Below are 22987 nucleotides of genomic sequence, written 5' to 3'. Positions count from 1 at the left end.
CATACCCACAGTCATCCCCTTTCCTGCTAACTGCAGCTTGGTGGGCTGAGCTAGCAGATATTCGGCTTTGCTTCTGCCCCATGGTGGGAGGTGAAATAATTTGCAGATGGATCCTGCTTGAAAGAAAACAACTTAGCTCATCATCTTCTTGCTGCCAAAGCTTTATTCCTCAGTATAACTTAGCTTCTCCGTTTGATGGCACAATTTCTTTTAAGAAACAAAACAAACCTCAATGCATTTTCCATGCTCCCATTGCTCCTTCAAAGCTATTTATTTAAGAGCTTTCATAAATTCATCTCCCAAACCCCAGCTCTGGTGGTGGAAGGGGAGCAGTATTAGTTCCATTTTACAGATGGGCAAATTGAGGTCAGATATCCTGAACCTCTGCAACTCTCACTGGAGTGAGCAGGAGCTCAATCCAAGATGGTCAAGAGAGTATAAGAGCTGGGAATAGAACTCAGGAGTTCCTGCCTTTCTGACCTGTATTCACATCAAACCATTCCTTTCTCATCTATTGCTGAGAGCTGCCCTCAGCCTTAAAATCATAAGATCATACATCTGTATTTGAATTTACGGGGCAATGCATTGCACCCCTGTCTGGAGAATAAACCTCTGCAGGTTTTTACTGGGAAAGCAAGATCCCCATTAGGCAGAAGGCAACAGATCTGGCAGCTCCTCTGCCCTGCTGCACAAGGCTGGAGAAGTTTCAGAGTAGCAGCCGTGTTAGTCTGTATCCGCAAAAAGAACAGGAGTACTTGTGGCACCTTAGAGACTAACAAATTTATTTAAGCATGAGCTTTCGTGGGCTACAGCTCACTTCATCAGATGCATAGAATGGAACATATAGTGAGGAGATATATGTACATACAGAGAACATGAAAAGGTGGGAGTTGCCCAACCAACTCTAAGAGGCTAATTAATTAAGATGAACTGTTGTCAGCAGGAGAAAAAAAAACTTCTGTAGTGGTAATCAAGAGAGCCCATTTAAGACAGTTAGTTTGGCAAGATACTTAACATGGGGGAAATAGATTCAATGTTGGTTGGGCAACTCCCACCTTTTCATGTTCTCTGTATGTATATATATCTCCTCACTATATGTTCCATTCCATGCATCCAATGAAGTGGGCTGTAGCCCATGAAAGCTTATGCTCAAATAAATTTGAGTCTCTAAGGGCTTGGCTACACTTACAAATTTGCAGCGCTGCAGCAGGGTGTGAAAACACACCCTCTCCAGCGCTGCAAATTGCGGCGCTGCAAAGCGCCAGTGTGGTCAAAGCCCCAGTGCTGGGAGCGCGGCTCCCAGCGCTGTCCGTTATTCCCCACAGGGAGGTGGAGTACGGACAGCGCTGGGAGAGCTCTCTCCCAGCGCTGGCGCTTTGACTACACTTAGCGCTTCAAAGCGCTGCCGCGGCAGCGCTACCGCGGCAGCGCTTTGAAGTGCTAAGTGTAGCCACAGTCTAAGGTGCCACAAGGCTGGAGAAAGGATACTTGCTAAATTGTTCAGATGCCTGCCCCAGGGGGAAAGTTAGTCGGTGTGAAGATGCTGTCTTTCAGCACAGCCAGAAACCGGTGTCTCAGGCCCACTGAATCAGAAGGGAGAGTATTTGATTGATCTTTTTTTTCCTGTTAATCCATCTAAGGACAGGATTAGCTCCCCCTAAATTCCCGATGATGCTCCATGCTTACCTACAGCAGGTGGCCAAAATCATTGGTTCAGTTCATTATACCATGGAGGAATTTTCCCCAGTGACTTTGGCTGGCTGTAGCCACTCGTTTATGCTCTTCTGTAATGAAAGCTGTTTACGTGGCCCCTGGCCCCTCACATCATTCCTACCAAAGCTGGGTTTCTCTTAGCTAAATCTTGAACCTTCCCTCAGACTGATGATGGGGCTCTTGTGGTGTTTCCATTAAAGCAGACAGAGGGACAGTTCAATGGATGGTGACGATCAGTTGTTAACGACCCATTAAAACACACTCAGTTGATTCTGTCTCTTAAACTCTCAGGACCTGAGTCTTTATTCATACCCCTTTGGCTTTGGTAGAGTTACTCCTGATTTACGCCAGTGAGGTTTGGATAGGGTCCTTTCTGTATCATCAGTGCCAATAGTCTTCAATAACCTGTTGGGTAGCCTAGGGAACTCTAAAGTAAACTGTAGTCTACAAGCTTTGAAAATCCAGAATCTGTCAAGGGAGGTGAGCTGACAAGAGACCCAGGGCATTTCCTGGGTATTAATAACCAGTTTACCAAGGGCTATTAATGCCAGCCAGATGTAAATACCTCAAGAAATTCCTTGGGATGAGATCATTATTTGCTATAAGAAGACAGCCCTTCATTTGCTATTATAAGGCAGACCCACGTCCCTTGCCTGCTTGCAAAATTCATGTAACTCTTTGCATGTGTGTGGTGGGTCAAGGGTTTCCAGTGTAAATGCTTATAATGCTTGTATTTTTCTAATGAACAAAAAAACTGAATCCCGAACAGCCAGCTCTCATGAGTATAAATGTCTCAATGTAGGGCCATATTCTGATCTCCATTACACTGATGTAAATCTGGAGTAATGTCAATATTCACTGAAGTCAGTTTTATTATTGATTTTACCCTGGTATGACTGACAACAGAATCTGGCCCCTTGTTTGTATTCCAAAGTGATCAATTATTAACTTCGGGGTCACTTCTGCTGGGATTTTCAGACACCTAAAGGAGTGAGGCACCCAACTCTTGCTGCCTTTCAATCCCAGGCTTCAGTGGAAAGTGGAACGGGATGTTCCTGTTAAGAAATGGCTGGTCCAAACCCATCAGCTGTGTTTCCTTATCTGCCTGCTGTGCGTGTTCGTTTCTAAACGGGATGTTGACTTTGTTACTTTTGTGCTGTAGCTGGTGACTCCCTTTTATGCTTGTGCCAGGGAGACTTAGCTGGGGGTGGAGATGGATGGTGGAATAGAGCTGTTCGAAAGATTGGTTTAATTTTTGTAATTTCAATGAAATTTCAAAGTTTTGCCATCACCCCTGCCTCCGAAAACAAAACAAAGCTTCAGTGATTTTGTCCTGGGTTTCTATCAGTTTGACTTTTAAATTGTCTGTTGGTTTGGGGGGTAAATTTAGTGGTGGGGAAAGATTTTATTTTTGGTTTGACAGCCTTGAAGGCCTTTATTCACAAGACCGACAAGTTTCCCCTGCATGGCTCCGTGATGATGGACTCCCGCTGGAAGGTTACAGCTCCGTATCCAGGAGCCATTGCAGCCTAGATACCTCTGCTGAGACTGACAAGGACGGGCAATTAGAACCAACTGTTGAATGGTGGATTCTGTCCTTTTGAAAAGCTGCCCATTGGGAAACGGACTGAGATCCTATTTCACATGGCCCCTCTGAATGGTCATCAGATGGGAACAGCTTGCAGTCACTTCCAGTCTAGGCTGAATTGACACCAACAACCTAGCTAGCGGAAAAAGACTTTCTCTACCAGCTCCCTGAACTGTTCAGATGCCCTCCCCCCATTTTGGCTTTCCTTTATCAATGGTACAATTAATCAAAATCTTAGCTTCATTTCTTAGCGTTTTGTCCACCTTAATTACACTCTCCTAGCTACCTTTCGGATCACTATCACTCCTTTGCTACTCACGCCAGAATAGTGGCACATGTGGGCTCTTGTAAAGACACTTCAGGATTACAGTCGTGTTTTGGCTCCTTTGGATTTTGATTAACTTAATTTGCAGAATCTCTCCTCTGGTAGTGGTAGATGCCATCCATCCCCTACCCTACCATTCCATTCCAGCTCAGATGCAGCCGTAAGATAGCCTTGTGGTTTTGGTTGGAAGTTGAACAGGTTTCTCTCCTCCACTCCCCAGTCGCTGGAGTCATTCCCGCTGAGTGATCCAGTTTGGGTGCAAGATGTGGAATCTCCTGCCAATCTCCTCTCATGTAAACGTGTCACGAGGGGAGTCGCTCTGACTCTCGGAAGTTCTCCTCAGGCTCGAGGCTGTTAACACTGCAGCTCTGAGAAGCGTTGGAGAGCCCTCGCTTTATCCTCAGTTTGTCATTCTTTTCCTCTCCCCTCCCCCCTCCCCCCCCCCCCCGCTAATTTGCTGGGATAACAGTTATGTCAAGGGCCACATTTTCACAGGGCCTGCAACAATGCACCAGCTTTATTTGCACTGCATCAATTCGCATATGCCAAAAAAAAAAGTCCCTGCATTTTGTGCAAAGTGTCAGTTTATGCCTGTGCAGCATGTGGTGCAAGTAGAATTGCACAAGTGTGTCTGTGTCCCTTTGGGTGGCTAATCCAGAGAGAGGATAGTCTCCTGCTATTGCTCCTAGCTCATGGACTGTCCTTTCACTCAAGTGGCAGAGGTCTGAACTTCAGACCTGAGATCAGTCCTTGGTGACAAACTAAACAAAGGGTCATTACACAAGCAAATGGATCTGTGGCCAGTCAATCTTAACTTGATTAAATGAATTTTTTTTAAATGTAGTTAAACCAGTGCAACTTCTGAGTGTAGATAAAACCTGTATCACCCTGCTCTCAGCTTCAGGAAGCAGATAAGATATGAGGAAGATAGGAAAATGTCTGTACTAATCCGTTTGCTAGAAATTTAGCAGTAGTCTTCAATTAATCCAGGGTTCTTCTAAAGTTCTAGCTGCAGTATTTGTCTCAACTTCTTGTGGCAGGGAGTTCCACAGGCTGGCGGTGCACAGAATGATTTCCTTTGAGTGGTTTTGAATGATTTCACTAGCTGTCTGATTTCCTTTTTCTTTCAGGATGTTTGCCAGCAAGAGGAAGCAAAATTATTGGGCTTACTCCATGGACTGCACTGGCAACGAAGCTCACATCTCCAGCTGCAAACTGGGCAACCATCTCAGCGTGGATGCAGAGAAGAATATCACCTGTGAAAACGGGATGCCTGCCGTGGTGAGCTGCATCCCTGGACGTGCCTTTGCTCCCAGCAGCAACAGTGGCTTCCGAAAAGCCTTCAGGCAGGAGGTAAGGAGACCGCTCCAGCCACCCCACTGGAAAGAGTTTTGATTTTATGGTTGTGTGTTTATACTGCATAAATACGATCAGCTATCGGAGATGTGGAGATTTCAAAAATCAAACTAATTTAATCCAGCTCCAAGAAGACAAATTATTCTAAATGAATGCAGTGTAGTTTACCATTAGAAACATTTTTATCCTAACACAAGACAGGCTCCAATCCTGTAAAGACTCACCCATGGGCACAGCTTTATCTACTGAGTGGTCCATCCACTTAGTGGAGCTGTTCACCATGAGTAAAGTTTAAGCATATGAGTAAATCTTTGCAGGATCAGGGCTGTACTGTGTTAGGACAAAAATGTTTGTGTGTTACTGACGGTAAATTACGCTGCATGCATTCAGAATAATTTGTGGTGGTGGTAGAGCTGGATGAAATTAGTTTGTTTTGAAATGTCCATGAAAAATTTCATCAGTTTCAAATTTCAGCCAAAAATTAAAACAAAAAGGGGGGAGGGGAAGAGTTTTGACAACTTTGTCCTTGTTTTTCAACCAACTATAGCACTGATCAGAATGTTTTTGAATTCCTATGCAATTCTGATCAGGGGAAAAAATAGTTTTTTGGGGGGAGATGTAATTTATTTCCTGTTTTTTACCATTTCTAATAATAATTTATGTATTTATCACTTGCATTATAATAATGTTTTGAGGCCCCTCCCCACATCAGGACTGCATTGTGCTAGGCTCTGTACGTACACATAATAAGAGAGAACCCTGCTTAGGGGAGCTTACAATTGAAAGCTCCAGTCAGTAAATTGTTCTGCATAAGTACTCCTCTATTGATTTCAGCCTGGCTCCGCATGGAGCTAGTTGCAGGATCAAAATAGACAAGACAGCCAAAGGGTGAGAGAAGACTGGGAACTGAGGTGCAGTGAGACAAAGGGTATGTCTACATTGCAATAACTGTGTGTGATTGCAGCTTGTGTAGATATATCCAAGCTAGCTTTAATCTAGCTAGATCAGAACAGTGAAGCTAGGCAGCACAGGCTCCAGTGCAGGCTGTATAAGCCCACCTAGAATCCTGGGTAATTTGAACCACTCGCCCACACTGCTAGCTTGTTATGCCTACACAAGCTGCAATCAAACCCTGGGATTGCAGTGCAGCTGTGCCTAAGCCATTCCCCTGATGGCGTCAGTGGCAGATGTAGAAATGGAACCCAAACCCGCTGAGTCCCACTCCCAATGCCTTAAAAACAAAACCACCTGCCTTGCGGTTCTTAATTCCCTTCCCCTCCACCAGCAGAGTTCTCTTGACAACGAGCGTCCCAGCACATAGGTTGCGTTGGGCGTCCATCCTCCAACCTCCCTGCCGTTCTAACTTGGGATGCTTGGCTCAAGATGTTGTGGGATTCATTTAGCGCCAAAGTTGGCAAGGCAATAAGCAAGTAGGAAGAAAATACATATGTCACAGCGTTGTTTTGAGTTGTTCTGTTGAAGCCAGTTGAACAATTGCCTGGCTGCTGTGGGGCTTGCTGATTCGCAGTTACTTAGACTCTGCTGGTTCGTCTCTCACTATAGATATTGTAGATACAAAATAGCCAAGATATTGGATTATCTTCTACTGACAAATACCGTTAAGTGACAGAAGATCCTAGCACGAGGGCTTGTTTGGATTTTAAGGGGATTTAGTTCTGGGGAAATGTGTCAAATTGACCCCACCCATGGAGAATAAGACTTGTGATTTACACCCACTCCCACCCCGGACAGGCTCAGCACAGGTAGCATGATGCCCTACCAACCTGTCTCACCCGGAGCCAGGAGAGTGGGCCCTGGGGACAGAACTCCAGTCACTCTTTTTGGCCTCTCTGCTGAGGCTGCTTACAAGTAGGACAGCGAGTACAGTGGTGGGTTTGGTGAGGTGGACACCAGGACAAAGACAAAACTTGCTTCACAAAGGTCACCAAAGAGTCATGAGGTGGGAAAGGCAGTTGGTCACTACTAAGCTGTGATAGATTCAAGCTAGTGACTTGAGTCTGGGTTTTCTACATAAAACACTGTGGCCTAGTCAATAGGTCACTAAAATGGGTGTCAGGAGACATGGATTCAGTTCCCATCCCTGCCACTGACTTACTGTAAGCTTTGGCAGGTTACTTCCCCTCTCTGTGCTTCTGTTCCCCTCCCACCCTTCATCCATCTTGTCTGCTTAGATCATATGGTCTGTAAAGAAGGGAATGTCTCTTACTATGTGTCTGTTCAGGGTCTGCAACAACAGGGCCTTGATCTTGGTTGGGCCATTGACATGCCTGAAGTTATTCACGCGTGTGGTCAAGTGTTTACAGGATCTGGGCCTCAGAGATGAAAGGCTCTGTAAACCATGACTACTCTTCTGAGCCATTCAAATCGCCAATTATTTCTTTAAGCATTCATGCGGGCTCTGGATGTCCTTCAGCTGAGCCCAGCCTCGAGGACTGTATGCACCTCCAATTATAAACACTGGAGGTTCTCAGGCCTCACTCAAATCACGTACTGTTGACTTATTTATGGCCAGCTCTCCCAAGCGGTAGCACATTCTCCAGCTGCAACCCCAGCCGCTTCTCTCTCTACTTGGAAGGTAATGGGTAGAGCTGGAAAAGTTTTTAATCCTCCCAGTGCTGAGTTTAAAAATAAAACTTTAAAGCTATCCTGGTCTGGATGAACCAGCAACCCAGCCATAAAAGACTCCATATCCCATTCCCAGTCTCATTCTGTCTCCTGCATCACTAGCTCATAGGGTGAATTGAAAAATGGGATGTTGTTTTCATGAAAGTGTCCTCCCTTTTTTTAAATCAAAGTTTAAAAAAAGGTCAAAAAACTAACCAAGGTACTTTCTGTGCCCCCTATTACCCTGGTATGTGAGCGCCTCACGATCTCTAATGTATTCAGCGTCACAACCAACCAACTTGGTTTTCATTTAGAATTCAGTGAAAAGTGTCATCAGAACTGTGAAAATGGTTCTGACTGGGTGCCATCACCACAGTATCTGTGCACCTCAATCATGAACAGTTCTTTTCAGAACTCCCCTGTGAGTAGGGAAGTATTATTATTAATTCTCATTTTGCAGATGGGGAAACCGAGGCACAGAGCTGCCGTGGCTTACCCAAGGTCACACAGGGAGTCTGTGGCAGAGCCAGGAATAATACCCAGATCTCCTGACTCCCAGTCTAGTGTCTTAACCACAAGACCATTCTTCTCTTTCCTTGGCATTTAACTGTATATGGTAATTCTTCAGTGATATAAGTTCTATGTAATCATGGCTATGGTGTGATGTCCCTATGCTGACGTGCAGTTACAGTTTCAAAGCCAAAGGTATTTGACTGACATTGTGCTGTCTTGGGCAGCTTTTATTGGCTTTTATTTAACCCTGGTTCAGGATTGCAGATATGTCTTTTGCACTGCATGCTATAATTATATTGGGTGTTATCTTCTGTTGAGTTAAATATTTCTGTGCCCTTAAACCTCAGCAACTGGTTACTGAGACACCCACCAGACAGTGGTGGAATGCCTCTTGGGCTACTGTATGGAACAGATGGTCTGTTTTCATGAAATTGCAGGGACTCAAAGCAAATGTATTCTTGGGGAATTGTGATCTTTTTTTCCTTCTGTAAGTGTGAGGCAGGTGAGCTACTGTGGGTTTCTATATGATCATATACTTTTAAAATACAGTTCTTCAACTGGGGAATCTCAAAGCACTTTGGAGACCTAATCAATCGAGCCTCACAACATCCCTGTGAAGTGCTATAGGTAGAGTGTTATAATCTTTTTCTGAACATGAGATTCTTGTGTTAATCATAGTCTGTTTTAAACAGGCAGCATTTAAAGAAACAATTACATCTACAGACAAACAGGCTTCTACTTAGCTTGAGCTCCAGCTTTCTCACCTGATTTTCACCTGTTTGGAACAGCGGAGACCTCTAGTGACTGAATAACATGCAGCAAGTAAACATATAATTACAACTATCTCAAAAGGCACCTTCAGCATTCTTGTGTAGGATTAAAAGAATAAATTATTCTCTTTGGTCAAGATCCTAGGGCAAAACTCCCATCGGCCTCAGTGAGGGCAGGATCAGAGCTCATAAGGATTGAAGGATAGACCCAGCATAGTTTTAAGGTATTATCAGCTGGGATCAGTGTTCTGGGACAGCATGTTACCATGCAACTTGTAAAAAGGCTGCATTTATTCCACTATTAATAGTTACTTAATCTGTAGCTTTTTGGAAGGGACAATTTCCTCAGCCTTATGGGAAAGCATGGACACGGTGTACTTGGATGATGCAATGGTATTTGGTTTGTTTAACATATTTTTTTACAGATCTTATGAAAGCTGATGTTCACGCTGGGATTTGGGGCCCCATGTTCTTATCCAAATAGGATCACCAGACCAAATCCTCCTCTGGTGTAAATTGCTGAAGCTCCATTGACTTCAGTGAAGCAGCACCAGTTTATTGTCTCTGAGTATATTTGAGGAATGTGTTTTTCATTTCACTCTGACTCTCCTTGTGTCTGTCTGCAGCACGCAGGCCAAATCCTGCCTTGACTGGCACAGGATGGGCTGCTCCCGGTGCACCCACTGCCACAGGAATCCTGGCTGCCAGGCCAGGATTCCACAGGCAGGCCCATTCACTGTCTGGTTGACATTCTTTGCCGTCCTTCTGGGGAAGGCAGCCAACCCTCCAGGATTGTGCTGGAGCCCCAGAACAAAGATGAATCTTCAGTTACAGATGATGTCGTGATGAAACTTCCAGGAATACATCCAAACCAAAATTGGCAACCCTACTTCTGGGCAACTGCAACGTGCTCGTGCACACGCTGCTGTGGCTAACCAGCATGCTAGCTGGCTGGGGGAATAGATACTGGTCCCAAGCTTCCGACTGCACCCCCTTGGGGACGTGGTGTGAGGGTTGGTTTGTGAGCCACCAAGCCTGTTCCTGTATGTTATAACAGCATCCTGTCTCCCAACTGTATGTGCCTAGGGTGGTTTGTGCCTACGCCCTCTTTGCTCCCAAACCCATGCACCAGAACAGCAGAGAATAAGATTGTAGCACATATTCCACCCTATTGTATTCCCCATCCCTATGCATGAACTAGGAAGAGAAGACCCATACGTGTGCATCGTGAACCTTAGCCATTTCTTGGAACCAGTCCTTTCCTGAGGCATGAAAATATACATTTAAGGGGATTTCTCTCCTCCCCCCTCCTTCCACCATCTCCCTCTTGGAGTAAGTGTAACCACACAGGGTCTCCTTATGCCTGGCAGTCCTGGGCTGCTGCCTGCTGTAGACTGCCCATCTGGAATGGTATCTTTTTTTAGAGGAGCTGTAGTGGGAGTCCAGAGAGAAGTCCTGTTTTTCATAGATTCTAGGACTGGAAGGGACCTTGAGAGGTCACCGAGTCCAGTCCCTTGCCCTCATGGCAGGACCAAATACTGTCTAGACCATCCCTGATAGACGTTTATCTAACCTTCTCTTAAATATCTCCAGAGATGGAGATTCCACAACCTCCCTAAGCAATTTATTCCAGTGTTTAACCACCCTGACAGGAACTTTTTCCTAATGTCCAACCTAAACCTCCCTTGCTGCAGTTTAAGCCCATTGCTTCTTGTTCTATCCTTAGAGGCTAAGATGAACGTTTTCTCTCTCCTCCTTATGACACCCTTTTAGATACCTGAAAACTGCTATCATGTTCCCTCTGTCTTCTCTTTTCCAAACTAAACAAACCCAATTCTTTCAGCCTTCCTTCATAGGTCAAGACCTTTAATCATTCTTGTTGCTCCTGTTGCAGTGGTTCTGTTATTAGGGGCTCATTAGGCTAGTGCTCTGTAGTTTCAGAAGTGACCAGTGATTGCGTGTGCCTCAGCTTTTGTGTATATTGTATGAAAATCAAGTCCCATTAAGGTTCTCATGCTGGTCGCTTCTGGAAATCTGGGCCCAGGCGGTCAAGTTTATTAGCAAGTTGCTAAGCAGCATGGCTATACCAAGGCCAAAAGTTTGAATTGTAAATAATTGCTACTTTTGCATTCATAAAGAGTGACGTTGCACCTGGGTTTTTGTATTACAGCAGCCATTGGTCAGGCTGAAAGGCGGGGCCAAGATTGGAGAAGGCAGAGTGGAAGTGCTGAAGAATGGGGAATGGGGAACTGTTTGCGACGACCAATGGAACCTGATTTCGGCCAGTGTGGTCTGCCGAGAGCTGGGTTTCGGGAGCGCCCAGGAGGCTATAACAGGCGCAAGGCTTGGGCAAGGTAATGAGAACGTAATGGACCATCAGCTCTGACTGCCTTCAGAGAACTCCCAAGGGATGTGAAATTAGATGAACAGGAAAGAGAAATTCAGCTGTCTTCTGAACTTCAGTAATGTTATGGGCCAGATCCTGAGACCCACAATTCCCATTGAAATCATTAGTATGGGGTCGTTGGAAGTCACTGAGTTGCAGGAAGAGCTGGTCGGAAACTGGGATTTTCATTCTGCAGGAAATAATAATAAAAAAAATTCCTTCTGAACCAGAACAAAAAGCGGAAATTTCCCACAGAATGAAAATTCACTTAAAAAAAATACTTTGGTCAAATAATTGTATTTTGATAAGGTAGAAACATTTCCTTTTGACCTTTTGAATGTTGAATATATTTGTCATAGCTACATATATCAAATTATTTAATACAATATAAATTGTTTGTTACAGTTATATAATATGTATTATAGTTAAGATGTTAATAGCCAAAAGGAAATTTTCTTACTGAAATTAAATGAGAAAAATCAGAATCAACACATTCCCGTAAAATGTTTTGATTTTGACAAAACTGACTTTTTGACAGAAAACCATTCCATTACAAAGCTCTTGTTCCAAGTGCTCAGCAGTCGAGCTGGTTGAATTGGGGAGCAGAATTGCAACTTTACCTGTTCCCTTGGACAGCTGTTGCAGCTGTTACTTACTCTGGTTGTTAAGAATTAAAGAATGAAAAATCTCTCTCTACTCACTAGGGTAAATATCCTGGTACCATTCACTACTAAAGCTTGGCTCCAGCTGCAAAATATGGGTCTGGATCCTGGCTTCAAAAACCGTAAAACTCAGATCTGGAGTCTTGGTTCAGCCTGTTGTAACCAGACATGCCAAACCCGTGGGAAAAAATGCAGAAATTGGGCTTGTTTTTGGCTTAATTGGCTTGTGAGTTGCTTGTTGGCTAGTTTTGGCTTGTAGCTTGTTGCATGTTGTACCTTGTTGCTTCTTCTTTTTGATCGACTCCCAGCAAGCAGGGGCAAGGGGTAAGGGAGGGGGGGAGTGAGGGGTGCACAGCAGGCCCATCACAGTTCCAGACGGCAGGCTGGGGAGATCTAGTCACACAGAGTGTTAGGATTCTAAGGGAGTGGCTTGTTTTGGCCTTGTTTTGAAATGAGATTAGCTTGATTTTTGGCTTATTGTGGAAGTTGGGGTGCTTATTTACCGCATGAAAGTTGGCAACTGTGGTTGTAACTATAGGGGCTATTTGTACAGTCTGGAACCAGATCAGGGTTTGGATTTCCTGCATGTGGGGATGATTGAGATCCCAGGCTTTAGTTACCTCAAAATCCAGACAACCATCTCCCAGGCCTGCCTTTATATTCCCTAGGCCTTGCTCTCATATGGCTAGCGTCAAATCTAAAGAAAACTACCACCAAACAAAAGTTGCACTGTAAAACCAAATGAATAATTGAAACTCCTCCAGACTTTTGGTTTGGTGACAGAAAGGGAAAATGAATTACACACATATGAGAAATAGCCAGAATGTGAAAAGCTTTACATGTGCCCTTACTGAACAAATTGCCAAGGAGACGGGTGGTAGGATGCAGAGTGCTGCCGATGTGGATTTGACTGTGGGTACAAAGAAGCATTATGTTCATGCATAAAATGTTACTGCAACATGGTAGGGGAGAGTGTCCTGCTCTGTCATGCTACACGCCCAAAACCTGGAAACTCTTAGCAGTGGCTGTTCATTCCCAGTGAAATTCCACACTGAGTCCCCAAGCTCTCTTGGCAAAAATTTCTCTCTAGGATCAATAAATCTTGATAAGTGTCCTCTCCAGAAAGTCATCTCTGCTTATTGCAGTAGGATAAGAGACTGATGTGGCTGCATTTCATATGGTGTAACGGGTGATAGCTCTTAATCCCATATGCCCCACAGAGTGAAGTGAAGCCACAGCACCATGGGCTGTACAAACCCATCTGGAATCCTGGCTCTTTACTTGGGCGACTGGCCCAGGCTGCAATTGCTTCACTGCTACTGCTATTGTTATTCCAGCGAGCGAGATCAAAGCTCACTCAGGTACATCTACACATGCTGCCGTTACACCTCTGATTGCCGTGTAGAGATCAGGGCCGGCTCCAGACCCCAGCGCGCCAAGCGCGCGCTTGGGGCGGCATTTTGCTGGCAGGGCGGCAGGCGGGTCCGGCGGACCTTCCGCAGTCATGCCTGCGGATGCTCCACCGGAGCCGCGGGACCAGCGAACTCTCCACAGCTGCGTGAGGTCCACTGGATCCGCGGGACCAGCGGACCCTCCGCAGTCATGCCTGCGGGAGGTCCGCTGGTCCCGCGGCTCCGGTGCACCTCCCGCAGGCATGACTGCTTGGGGCGGCCAAATTCCTAGAGCCGCCCCTGGTAGAGATGCCCTGTGATAGACGGGAGGTCAGACTAGATGAGCTGGTGGTGCCGTCTGGCCTTAAATTCGATGAATTCTCAACCTCACTAAACAAGCCAAACAAAGGGTGGCTATCCCCACTTTACAGATGGGAACTGAGAGGGCTATTAAATTACTCTCCTAGGATGTCTGTTGAGGAGCTGGGAATAGAACCCAGATCACCTGAATCCCAGGCCATTGCCTTAATTACATGTCCATCAAACCCTGCTAACTCTGAGCACTCCCTGTCCCCAAAAGCCTAGGAGACAACATGCATCCATAGTACCCAGAAAAGTATGGTATAGTAGAATGGTATATAGGACTCCAATCGTGTACCTCTTGCTCACACAAGTAGTTCCATCAAACTTAATGGGACCGCTTGCGTGAGTCAGATTTATAGGATCACCTCCTGTGCAGTTATACGAAGTCACTCCTTTGCCCAGAAAAAATATAGCCCTGTTTTTCCTTTATCAGTAACTTTCAGCACAGACTGTCCTGCAACATGGAAACATTCCAGTGCCAAGGGGGGTGGGGGGGGGGGTCGGTCTTTGACATGCAGAGTCAGCAAAGAGACTTAACAGAGAAGGAAAAATGTGCCGGGGTGAGGTGAATCCAAGAGCCAGGTCCCTGCTCCTTTTCCCTGCCTCTTTTCTCTGTGTGTGCGTGTGTGTGTGTGTGTGTGTGCGTGCGCGCGCATTTTTAGATTTTTCTAGGGGGAATGAAATTTAGGACCCAATCCATCCGAAAACCATCCAGGTTCCCTGATATCTGTGACAGAGAGCAGAATTGTTACATCAGTGGCACCCTCCCCAGATGTAGAGCACAAGGATTTTAATATGAGAGAGAAACCAGAACAGACACATTCTTTTTGGCTTCCATTGTCAGTCTCCTTTTTTTAATTTGTAAAGCCTTCCATTGGCTTCTGCAGAAGCTGGGGCCGGGCTATTGGCTTCAGTGAGAGCTGTAGGCAAGCTAGGAATGTAGGGTCATAGAATTTTAGGAGCTCAAGATAAAAATGCCTTTTGGATTATCTAGCCTGTATGGTGGCCTAGCTTCACGCAGTCTAGCTGATAGAACATTAAGTGCATTCCCTTCCTTGGACCTCATACTAACTACACCCTTTGGGAAGGGTTCGGAAGTGCAGCACACACATGTTGTCCTTATACCATCTGACGTATATGAAACGTCTCGTTCCAATAAAAATATTACAAGCAGGGGGAGGGAAGGCTTGCAATTTCCGTTATAATTAGGACCTTACTGGAGAGCTCTGTTTTCTGTGTGTTCCGCTCAGTACATGTGTTAATTCCAGAGTCCCACCTGGAGGCATTGCAACATGCACCGAAAAAGGGTTTTTCTGTTGGACAAATCCACACCCCCCCCATGTCTTCCAATCTACAGTGTTGGTCAAAGGCTTCTGAAACCTTGGGGACATGGAAGTTGGCTTGAGTGGGGAGCAATGTGTGGTGGGTAAAATTCAGTCAAATGGGGGATCCTACTGAGAGCTGTGTGAAATATTTGCATTAGACTCCAGTCCGAAACTCCCCACAGACTCCAGAATGGGTGCAACTGTTGGCGAGATCAAACTGTAATTTCTTAAGCTATTTCACAGAGGGCAGAACACTTATGTCAATTTCACCTTCTGCAGATGTAGATTACAAGGATTTTAATGTGATAAAGTAGTAAAAACCGGCACAAACACATTCCCCCTTTGCCTCCATCATTGTTTTCCCCTTTTAAAAAAATATAATCCTATGCCCTCTTGAAACAGCAAAATATAGAGTTCTGAGTATCAGGGAAGAGAACTATCTGGATATCAAGTCAGGTGATTTAATTGGTCCTTTCCATCTTTCGTCCCTGTGATTGCTCTGAGGAGAAGAAAGGAGCAGTGAATAGAAACATGCTTCTGGATTCTGCTACTGAACCCCTCTTTACTGGTCTCTGCTGTGACTCAGCAGAAGTCTGAACAGGTGGCAAGTCCTCCAGATGGATCGTTGAACCACAGCAACTTATGCACGTCTGAGCCAAAGGTGTTCCCACCTCTACTTTCTGGCTAGCAGTTAAATTTAGTAGAAGGATGGGGGTAGGAGCTTTCCAAGAAAGAGTCCTCACCGCTGCTGGTAAACTAGTTACCCACCTCTGCATTCCTTAGTCAGCCCTTTCCTTTGAGGGTCAGGTTAAAAGAAATAACTATGGAGATGGGTAAACTTATTCTTTAATGAGGCCCAGACAAGGATGGCTTTGTGGTTAAGGCATTGGACTGTGAGTCAGGAGATCTGTAGTTCCCAGCTTCCTGCCACAGACTCCCTGGGTGACCTTGGGCAAGTCCTTTAATTGCTCTGTTTCTCAATTCTCCAGCTGTAAGATGAGGATGATGGTAATGCCTTTGTCTGGTCCTTAAAGATTACACATTCTTCAGGGCAGGGACTTTTTCTTACTGGTTATACGTGGAGCTTAATGAGGCCCTGATTTGAGTTGGGTCCTACTGTAATAAAACCAGCAACAGGAAATAAGAAATCAACTGTGGCGGTCGATAGTGGTGACACAAGCATTGCCATTCTCCCCCTGGTTTGCCCACTTGCTATTACATGCTCACAGGACAGCTTCAGTTTTTCCAAGGTGATGGTTACAAATGGACCAGCCTGGAGCCTATTGCTGTGTGCTCTATGTATATTAAAAGACAGGGATGACTTTGGAGTGCTTGCCATTTCTGACATCTGCTCCTCTGAACATCCACCTCAAAGGATAAGGGCTGAGTAAAGAGGTGGGGGAAGGTAACAGTGGGTGGACTCCTTCCTCTTCCTTGGAAACCTCGCCTGTGGGTAATGCCTTCCCCCACCAGCGCCCTCCAGTTAAAGCTGACTACTAGCCAGCAAAGAGCGGCTGGAACACCTTTGGGTCAGATGTGTGTAGCCGTCTGTGAACTACACTGAAATGATTCATCTGAAGAACATGCCACCTGCCAGTTGTTTGGCTTCTGCTGAGTTGAGAGAGAGAGAGGGAGGATGACTCCATAGCAAAGTTCAGAAGCATTTGTCTTTTCGCTCTCTTCTCATAGACGATCACAGCAATTAGAGATCTGTCAGAGACCAACATGAGACCTAATATATCTGCTAGTATGGGGTTCTGACACCTGTTGGCGGTCACTATCAGACAGAGGCTACTGAACTGCATGGATCTCAGGTCTGATCCTGTAGGGCGAGTCCTAGGAGATGGAAAAGACCTACTGGATTATCTGATGCCATCCACCAAGAGCAGGGGAAAGCCTCTGTCCCTCACCAGCTGTTGAACCCAGGTCCGGGATATGAGAGTAACCAAAATGTAACCACTAGGGAGTATTGTGTGTTCATGCTTTTCCGCTGTCTCTTGCTGAAGAACGATGTGGGATTACTTGGTGCAAGATGCAGCTCTGTGCAGTCATTTGTCATGCTAGGAACCACACTGTTTCAAGTGCCATTGGATCAACTATTGATTACCCGTGGGTATTTTAGTATTCTCTGCAGGTCAGGTAGAAGAGAAATTTGAACATATGTCTATCCCCAGGCCTAGACAATATGGTGACTCCTGCTATAGAAATGCCTAGTTCAAATGATAACAATTGAAGATCAGTCTCACAATCCTTGTTAATGTCAGTGCTCTTGGAATCTTGGACTGCACACCTGTATTTGAGATTATTTGTTTGGCTGGGTTTTTATAAGGATCTGCATACTTTTTCTTGCCCTGGCACATGTATGTATGTCCTCACTTAAAATGTCAGGGCTTGATCAACTGCAGGTTCCTGTCCGATAAAACCAGGACCAAAAAACTGGGTCATATTTTTAAAATTTCTCCAGCTGAAGTTTGTAAATTACAGAGCAATGGAAACTTGGCTTTTCTTTTATTTCTGGAACATTTGAAAATCTTAGACTACTGGAAACAATTTCTTAACAGTAAAAACAAGCAGCAAGATGACCTTAGCAGAAATCAACTGAAGTCCTTTCGGGCTGGTGTGTTGAATGCTGGATTCCATGTTGATCATTTGCAATAATATAAACTTTTACTGATTTCAGCTTCCCTCTCCTTAGGGGCCTGGCAGGGAAATGACCACTCTGTATTTCTTTCTCTTAAAGGAATGGGTCCCATTCACCTAAATGAAATAGACTGTACCGGGTTTGAAAAATCCATCACAGACTGCAAGTTCAACACAGAGTCACTGACTTGTAACCATGAAGAAGATGCTGCTGTAAGGTGCAATGTTCCAGCCATGGGTTTCCAGAATCAGGTGAGAAGTCAAATTATGTGGCTGTAACAAGAATACGTGTTTAGTAACACACACACACACACACACACGCTCTCTCTCTCTAAGGGCTGGAGAAGGACATATTATCATCCCCACTTTACAGCTGTAGAACTGAATTGACTTGCCCCAGGTCACACGCGGAGTCAGTGGCAGAACCAGGAATTGAACCTGATCTCCTGGTCCCAGTCCAGTTCCTTAACCCTAAGACCACAGTGAGACTAGAAGGATCTGAACGTTTCCCTCGCCAGCTGCTGTAGCTTCATTGCAAACTGTCCCATGTGCCAGCAGCTGGGATGGTCCTTTTATAAATCACTCACTTAGATGCGAGTGGAGAATGTGTTTCGCTGCCCACATCTGCGAGCCTGTGTCTGTTCAGACGTGGAACTAGGTCAGTTGGGAAGTCCCTGGCAGATGCTTTCAGAGAGCTGATGAGATGATTTCTCTTTCCTTGATAATCTGCAGCTGCGTCTGAGCGGTGGCCGTAACCCCTACGAGGGCCGGGTCGAAGTCCTCATGCAGCGCAATGGCACTCTGAAGTGGGGGACTGTCTGCAGCCAGAACTGGAGCACCGTGGAAGCCATGGTGGTGTGTCGCCAGCTAGGCCTCGGCTTCGCCAGCCACGCCTTTCAGGTACGTCTCCTCTCTGTGACGTGTGCTCTGGGCAGAGAGGAGCGAGGTGACCTTTTCCCCCTAGTTCTGTGTTTATCCACAGAGCAGGTACCGCACAGGCAGCATCCAGGCACGCTTCCCCCCCACGCTGCCCTACCCACGTACCTCAACCCTGGGCTAGCAGGAGCACTTGTGAGGTGTGTGACAGTTCAGTCTGCAGGGCCCACTCTATCTTTGGCCTCCCTGCTGAGCCTGCCAGCAGCCATGGTGGTGTAGGTGATGGGGGGAGCCTCACTGTTCCACACAGAACCCCCAAGCGTCAAACACCTGGTAATGGTTTTGCTCACAAGTGCAGAGGTTCCCTTGAGCCATCCAGCCCCTCAGCTCCCAGCAGTTTGTCCCATGGGCCTGTCACGTATGTCCTTCAGCCAACGAGACAGGACTGTACTTCCAGCAGCACTAAGGCTTCCTGAGGGTGCAATGGTTGGGAGCAGCCTGAGGGAGTTTCTTTAAATCCCAAGGGGAACTCTTTGACCCCTTTACTCTGGGCTGACACCAGTTACGCTCTGCAAGTGGGTTCCTACCTCCCTCCGCCACCGTCCAAAGCGAAGGCACAAGTTCTTCGAATGCCCTCTGCAGGAACGCACTGCCCACAGCCTCCATCCCATGGTGAATCCAGAATGATCTGGTCTAGCCTTGGGTGCATCATGCACTACAAAGTGAATCGTGGCTGATGGGTGGAGGACAGGGCTGCCACCACAGTGGGCACCAGAGTAGCCATGATATCACTTGCCCTAGGGCAGAAATGGCAGCGCTGCCAAGGAAAATAAACCATCTGGAAACTTGCATCTCAGGGCTGCAGCTCCTAACCCCCTTTCTGCTGGTTTCTGTTGTCTACTTCCATCCTAAGGGACCCCCACAGCACTTTAACTGATGGAGACTATCTATAGGATCCGTTTCTCTGCCCGGCACTTCTAGGCTAGAATGTGGCAGCAGCTTAGCAGGCCACAGGAACGCTGCAGAACCGCTTAGGACAGGGAGCAGAGAGTTACCCTATCCAAACGAAATGGCAGTAGGAGACTAGGGAGGCAGAATGCAATCTCTATAAAGGAGGCCGGACAGGCCAGACAGCTAGTGAATGGGGCAGAAACGGAGGCCTGTCCCAAGAGAGACCCTTGTCCAGAGCTGAGGCAAACATGTCAAGCTTTTCAGGGAAGGGGACTGTCTCGCTGTGTGCGCGCCATGCCTAGTACAATGGGGCCCTGATCTTGCTTCACCGTAATAAACAATAGAAAATAATGCCAGCTGCCTTCCTGGGCTTGTTTAATGTGGGTGAAGAGCGAGACCTTAAAATAACTAATAGCTCCTGCATCCTGCCGGGGATTGGGTAGCTCGCTCTGAAGATAGGCAAAACCTGAATGCCGCTCTGTGGTAGGTGACTTATTGTCTCTGTGTAATAAACGACTCCATCGGGGATCTCCACGGAGAATGTTAAATGTTAGGCCCAGTGAACATGGCAGACTCTAGACAACATGACATTGTAGAGCAACGAACAGGGCCAGAGATGGAGCGTATAGGTCCCTGGAAGACCATTGAGATTAAACAGCTGTCATCTAAGCGGGAGGCCCAGACCACTCACCTCCTGGCATAGAGCGGCCCATGGCCCCTGGCAATCCAAACGTTGTAATTCCTATGCAAAGCTTTTGAGGGAGCCAGCCAAAGCTGCACAATGCTCCTATGTTAATGTAGCCAGAGAGCCTGCAAAGAAGCTTCTTCCCCAGCCTCCCCTTACCTGGCAGCAGTTCTACGGGACTGGGAGGCATTACTGCACTCCCTTAGGATCCAGTTCCTCCTTCAGGGGCTTGCCCATGCAGCCACTTCCTCCCCGGTGTCTTCAGGAATCCACTTGACAGGCCAACTATCCTCTCCCATCCCATTGCTCCAGCCAGCCGGCCTGCCCCTTTGTGCTTTGAGGGGAAGGCTGAGTTGCTGTTCTCCTCCTTTGGTATGTTGTGGCTGCCAAGGTTGTTCCACCAGCCCACCTTTGGGGTGAGTGGCCTGGCGGAGATGCCACTAACCTCATGGTCTTTGGGCTCTTCTGGTTCTCATCGTGCCCTAAACTGGCGGCCTGTAGGCTGAGCCATGATGCCTCCAGGGAATGATTTCCTGCCATTGTAGACCGCATTGTAGGCCTTCAGGTTGATGGGGATCCTCCCTCCCCCATGTCCTAGCACTGGTCAGAAGGGACTAATTCTTCAGGGATGGGGGTGGGGAGTAATGGTGTCATTTCTCTCCCACCACTTTGAATTCACAGCTAGCTTAGCAATCCACCTTCACAAGTCACTGCTTTGGTTCTTTTAGTTTATTTTCCTGTGCAGCTGCCAAGCTAGCGTACAAGAGCCCAGGACAGCTGCATCCATCTAACACTGTCCTTCCCAGTCGCCCAGATCTATTGACGCGGCACCAATAGGCCGGCGTGAAACAAGATATTTTCCTTTAGCAGGGGCCGCGGGTATTTAGAATAGAAAAGACCCTTATGTGGGACCAGGGAGCATTATACCCATGAACATAAAGCAACACTGTGGGGAACAGGGGTTAGCTGTGTGCGCACAGGGCATTGCTAACAAGGTTAACGAGACACTGTGTTGCAACAGCAGCAATGGTACAGACGGTTCCTTCTCTACCTGAAACGCATTCCCAGCTTTGGCGCTTTCATGTAGATCAGCATAAAGTGATTTTTTTACTTCACCCCTTGCAGCTGCAGCCAATGTCGGGCTCTTAGCCAGGAGGAACAAGTCTTGGGACTACTAGAGAGGGCAATGCGCAGTGGGGAATAATCCTGCATGGGTCCACCAGGGAAACAGTCTGGATGGGACCTAATAGGGGTTTTGCATTGCTTTCTTCTGAATTATATATTTACAATTAATTTTGGGTTCATGGGGGTACAATTAATCTGCTATGCTCAGTGCCCTCTTCATCTACAGATCTCCAAGCACTCCCCAAATGGTATTACAGTAGCAAGATCAGGGCCCCAAGTGCTGTCCATACCCATAGTAAGAGACAATCCCCGGCCCTGAAGACCTTACAATTTTAGCAGATCAAAGCAGGGAAGAGGGAATGTTATCTGCATTTTACAGGTGGGGCACTAAGACAGAGGGAGATTGTGTCTTGCTCAAGGTCAAACAAGAAGTCGGTGGCAGAGCCAGAAACTGAATCTAGATCCTTTGAGATCCAAATGAGGGCTATAGGTATTAGACCATCCTGCCTCTTAAACCACTAAGTCCCATAATGGCTCTGGGAGGTTAAATATAACAATATCGGTTTTAGATAAACTGAGCACAGAAAAGCTAAGTGGCTTGCCCATAGTTACGCAGAGGCAGAGCTGGTGGAGGGATGAGATCTTCAGAGCTGTTCAGGGGATTTAATGACACATCTTCCATTAATTTTAAATCCTGTGAACTGCTTTGATAATCTCAGCTCAGGAATCCTGGGTCCTAGACTCCAGCTCTAACCAACAGAGATGCTCCCCTCCTTGTCTAGTTCTCAGCAGACAGTACTTCACAATTTTTGGGTACAGCATGCCACCCTTTCAGACAATGCTACTGAACCATGTTCTACCCTTGGGGAGTTGAGGACTTGAGGATCTGGCTCTAAAATAATGTCGGAGGCATTTAACTAGTTTGTTTCTGACAGGAGAACTTTTGCTTCTAAACATTTCCTCTTTTTTATTATCTTCTGGGTTTTCCAAATCCCATTTTCCAGCTGACAGCATCTCTGCCTCCCACCAGGCCAGCCTGGCTGTTAATTCTCTATCTCTGGTGTTAGTCATGCAACAGCATTCTGGTCTCATGCTGGAGCATTCTGCTGTCCCTCCCTGATGCACAGATGTTGCAAGGCAGACATGATTTATTTGCCGGGCACCCATCCTAACATGGCACAGTGTATCTGCCCATCCCAACAGACCGAGGGGATGAATTCATAAACTGGATGGGTCAGGCTGGGTGGAGACGTGGCTGTAGAGTTGGACTACAGCAAAGTGGAATTCAAACATATCCAAAAACAAGGAGATGTGTTTTAACCACGTTTAACTGTGACCTGTGCTCAACACAAAGGACTCTGAGTCAGGACCCCTGGGTTCTACTCCCAGCTGTGGGAAGGAAATGTCATCTCCTGCCTTACATCCCCTGATTTCTATTCTCTGCAACTGTTGTGTGGCCTTTGGCAAGTCATTTAACCTCAGTTAAATTGTGCCTTCCCTTTCCCTATCTATACAGTGCAGATAATACCTCCCAGGCAGTTGTGAAGATTAACTAGTTAAAAGGCCATAGAGTGCTTTTTGCACATGCAAAGTTCTTAGTATTCTCATAAGACAGACATCTGATTGTCTCAGATACCCCAGCAGCTCCAGTACATCCACAAAAGGCAGGATGCGCCATTTTCTAAAATATCTA

General features: G+C 46.3%; 1 protein-coding gene across 4 annotated transcripts in view; it reads left to right on the top strand.

Annotated features, from left to right (window-relative positions):
- The window catches only part of LOXL2 (lysyl oxidase like 2), an 89074-nt gene that overhangs the window by 53232 nt on the left and 12855 nt on the right, over positions 1-22987 (top strand). For all 4 annotated transcript variants that reach the window (XM_045005519.1, XM_045005520.1, XM_045005521.1 and 1 more), the window contains 4 exons: positions 4757-4979; positions 11061-11244; positions 17758-17909; positions 18390-18557. In XM_045005519.1, the coding sequence (XP_044861454.1) occupies positions 4757-4979; positions 11061-11244; positions 17758-17909; positions 18390-18557 (727 nt within the window). The remainder of the gene's footprint in view (positions 1-4756; positions 4980-11060; positions 11245-17757; positions 17910-18389; positions 18558-22987) is intronic.

This window comes from Mauremys mutica, chromosome 2 (assembly GCF_020497125.1).
Source record: "Mauremys mutica isolate MM-2020 ecotype Southern chromosome 2, ASM2049712v1, whole genome shotgun sequence".
In the NCBI taxonomy this organism is placed as follows: Eukaryota; Metazoa; Chordata; order Testudines; family Geoemydidae; genus Mauremys; species Mauremys mutica.
This window is presented reverse-complemented; position numbering and strand designations above follow the sequence as displayed.